Genomic DNA, 3076 nt, shown 5'->3' with positions numbered 1-3076 from the left:
TGGGGTGGCTGGAAGCAGGGGGCGGGGCTTCGTCATGTGCCCCGCCCCCCCGTACCTCACCCGGGGGAACTGCATTCCCTCGCGTTCCCCACCGAAATGACCTCTGGTTCCAGCTCCTGCCAACCTAGCAGTTCGAAAGCAAGACATTGCAAGTAGATAAATAGGTACCACTTCGGTGGGAAGGTAACAGCGTTCTGTGCGCCTTGGTGTTTAGTCATGCCGGCTACATGACCACGGAAACGTCTTTGGACAGCGCTGGCTCTTTGGCTTTGAAACGGAGATGAGCACCGCAACCCTAGAGTCGGATTTGACTGGCTTTCGAGCAAGGGAACCTTTACCTTTTACCTAACTATACTATGCCTTCATATGTTAAACAATTATACACTAGACTGCTATTTTTATTATTTTTTATATTTATTGCATTTTTGCAATTGTATATTCCCATCTGTGTATAAATTACAGAATTGATACATAGAAACGACGATTAATTGATGGAATTTGAATTGTTACAAGAGAAAAGTTAAACTGTTCTGGAAGAAAATGTGGTATTTCAAGTTGGATGATAATGCTGATTTGTTGCCATCACTGTTGTTATCTGTATTTTGTTGTAAAACTTTTATTAATAAAGCCAAAAATATTCCCCCTAGCATGCAGCTGGATCGGAAACGCCCCTGATGATTCAGTTCTATTTTACCAACCCATGGAGGCACAAGTGCTTTGTAAACTGGGGGTTTTGGTGTAGTGGTTAGGAGCACGGACTCTCATCTGGAAGAAGCCACTTCCTGGTGCCCTGGGTCTGAGCCGGCGGGCGCTGCTTGTGGAAATGCGGCCCGCAAAGGTGCGGAGCTGCCTGCTACCTGATGGAGCAGACAGCTGTATCAAAGCGAGCATCACATACTTGAGTTCGGGGTGGCCCTCCACAAGGGCGTATCCTGTGGGTAGCTGGCCCAGGCTGTGGAGGCTGAGTCCGGTCCAGCCGCAGTCGACGAGCATCTGGTTCCGATGCGGGTAGTGGCCGATCACTCGGGTCAGGACCCTCACTGCGATATCCTTCAGCTGGCAAGACCCTATCATCATCTGCTGAACATCTGCAGGGTGGGAGGGGGGTGATGCAGTGGTTAAGAGGGTTAAGACCAATGCTCCCTCTAAGCTGTGGAGTCTTGTGAGCAAAAATTCTACTTTGTGAGCTATTGGCATTAAACTTGTGAGCAGGCGATTTGGCTACTGAATAAATTAGTTTGCTCTGGAGCCATCTCTCCTGAGCTAAGACAAAAAAGTGTGAGCCGGAGGCTAAAGAACTGTGAGCTAGCTCACACTAACTCAGCTTAGAGGGAACACTGGTTAAGACTAGTGTCTGGGATGTTAGATTCTCTGGTTTGGTATAGCCAGGAGCCATTCATAAGTCAGCAGAGTGCACAAGGCATACCACGCAGTGGCTTGTGGGCAGTGCTCCCTCTAAGCTGGGTTTGTGGGAGCTAGCTCACCGTTTTTTAGCCTCTGGCTCACACGTCTTTGTCTCAGCTCAAGAGGAAACAGACGGCTCCGGAGGAAACTGATTTATGCAGCAGCCAAATCGCTCGCTCGCAACTTCAGTGCCCGGAGCTCACAAAGTAGAATTTTTGCTCCCAGGACTCCACAGCTTAGAGGGAGCATTGCTTGTGGGGCAATTTTTTTCCTGTCGGGGCTGAATGCAGAAGGAAAAGCCACTGTGACCAGAATAGATCTCTAAATTGCAAGCTGTCAACCCCTTTGGATGACAGTTTGCAGCTGCTGCAAATTAATCCCTTCTGCCAGCCTAAACAACCATTCTGAGAACAAGCCGGCAAATGGGGGTGACTTCTACAGTCAAGAAAGCGAACACTTGGGCAGAAGGACTCTCTTAAAGGAGACCACCTTTAAGAGAGAGTCAGTGGTAGAGCCTCTGCTTGGCATGCAGGAGGTTCCACTGACTCTCTTAAAGGAGACCACCTTCCTCCTGGCTACTGGCCTGTCGGCCCTGCTTAGCTTCCGAGATCTGACAAGATCGGGCTTGCTTGGGCTATCCAGGTCGGGGCACTGACCGCCTCTTCTGTTCAACTGGAGATGCCGGGGATTGAACCTGGGACCTCCTGCATGCCAAGCAGAGGCTCTACCACTGAGCCGCGGCCCCTGCCCACCCACGGCATGTATGCTAAACGCAGACCATAAAGACCCACACAGCCATGATGGTTACACCTCTTAGCCTAGCCTGCCCTGCAGTGTCGTTGTGAGGCTCAAACGCCACCCCTCCAGCTTTGCGGGAGGGGAGGGGAGGCGGCTGTGTACGTCACGTGGAACTCCTTGGCGGACTGGAAGGATCCACATACGTAGAGTCGCACAGAGGCATACACAGGCAGCGGTGCCCGAGGCTACATTTGTGACTCCGGAATGCGGCACGGCTTTATGACTCATGTTCAGCTTACCATAGAAGATGTAATTCCCGGGATGGACTTCCTGAAGCTCAGCCATCTCGGGCACGGGGTGGCTGCAGGACGGAGTGGAGCCGATGCTGGCCACGGGGCAGGGCACCCCTTCTTCCCGCAGCCTGCAGGAGAGGGCAAAGAGAGGGGCATTGGAACGGGGGGCCCCTCCCGATCCCCCAGCAGACTGGCAGGAGAGACACTTCCAGCAGCCCACAATGTGCAGTGCCAGGCCACTGTCAGGAGCCGGATACTGGGAACGTAGTGCTTCAGTGTGCTGAGAGACCTGCCGTGGCTGCTCCCCCATTCCTGGGCATGATTCAAAGGGCTGGTTAAGAACACGAGAGAAGCCATGTTGGATCAGGCCAGTGGCCCATCCAGCCCAACACTCTGTGTCACACAGTGGCCCAAAATACCAGGGGCCATCAGGAGGTCCACCAGTGGGGCCAGGACACTAGAAGCCTCCCCACGGTTGTCCCCCCGCCCCCGGCACCAAGAATAAAGAGCATCCCTTTCCCCAGATGGAGAGTTCCTATCTATACCTTGTGGCTCATAGCCACTGATGGACCTCTGCTCCATATGTTTATCCATAAGAGCATAAGAGGAGGAGAAGAAGAAGAAGAAGAAGAGATTGGATT

General features: G+C 52.4%; 1 protein-coding gene across 1 annotated transcript in view; it reads right to left on the bottom strand.

Annotated features, from left to right (window-relative positions):
• LOC107107103 (D-threo-3-hydroxyaspartate dehydratase-like) overlaps positions 1-3076 on the bottom strand; it is a 28265-nt gene that overhangs the window by 3210 nt on the left and 21979 nt on the right. Inside the window, exons 5-6 of the mRNA XM_015407342.1 lie at positions 2442-2563; positions 899-1088 (exon numbers count right to left, since the gene is read on the bottom strand). Of these exons, the coding sequence (XP_015262828.1) occupies positions 899-1088; positions 2442-2563 (312 nt within the window). The remainder of the gene's footprint in view (positions 1-898; positions 1089-2441; positions 2564-3076) is intronic.

The sequence above is a fragment of the Gekko japonicus genome, unplaced genomic scaffold, assembly GCF_001447785.1.
Source record: "Gekko japonicus isolate JY-2015 unplaced genomic scaffold, Gekko_japonicus_V1.1 scaffold2770, whole genome shotgun sequence".
In the NCBI taxonomy this organism is placed as follows: Eukaryota; Metazoa; Chordata; class Lepidosauria; order Squamata; family Gekkonidae; genus Gekko; species Gekko japonicus.
This window is presented reverse-complemented; position numbering and strand designations above follow the sequence as displayed.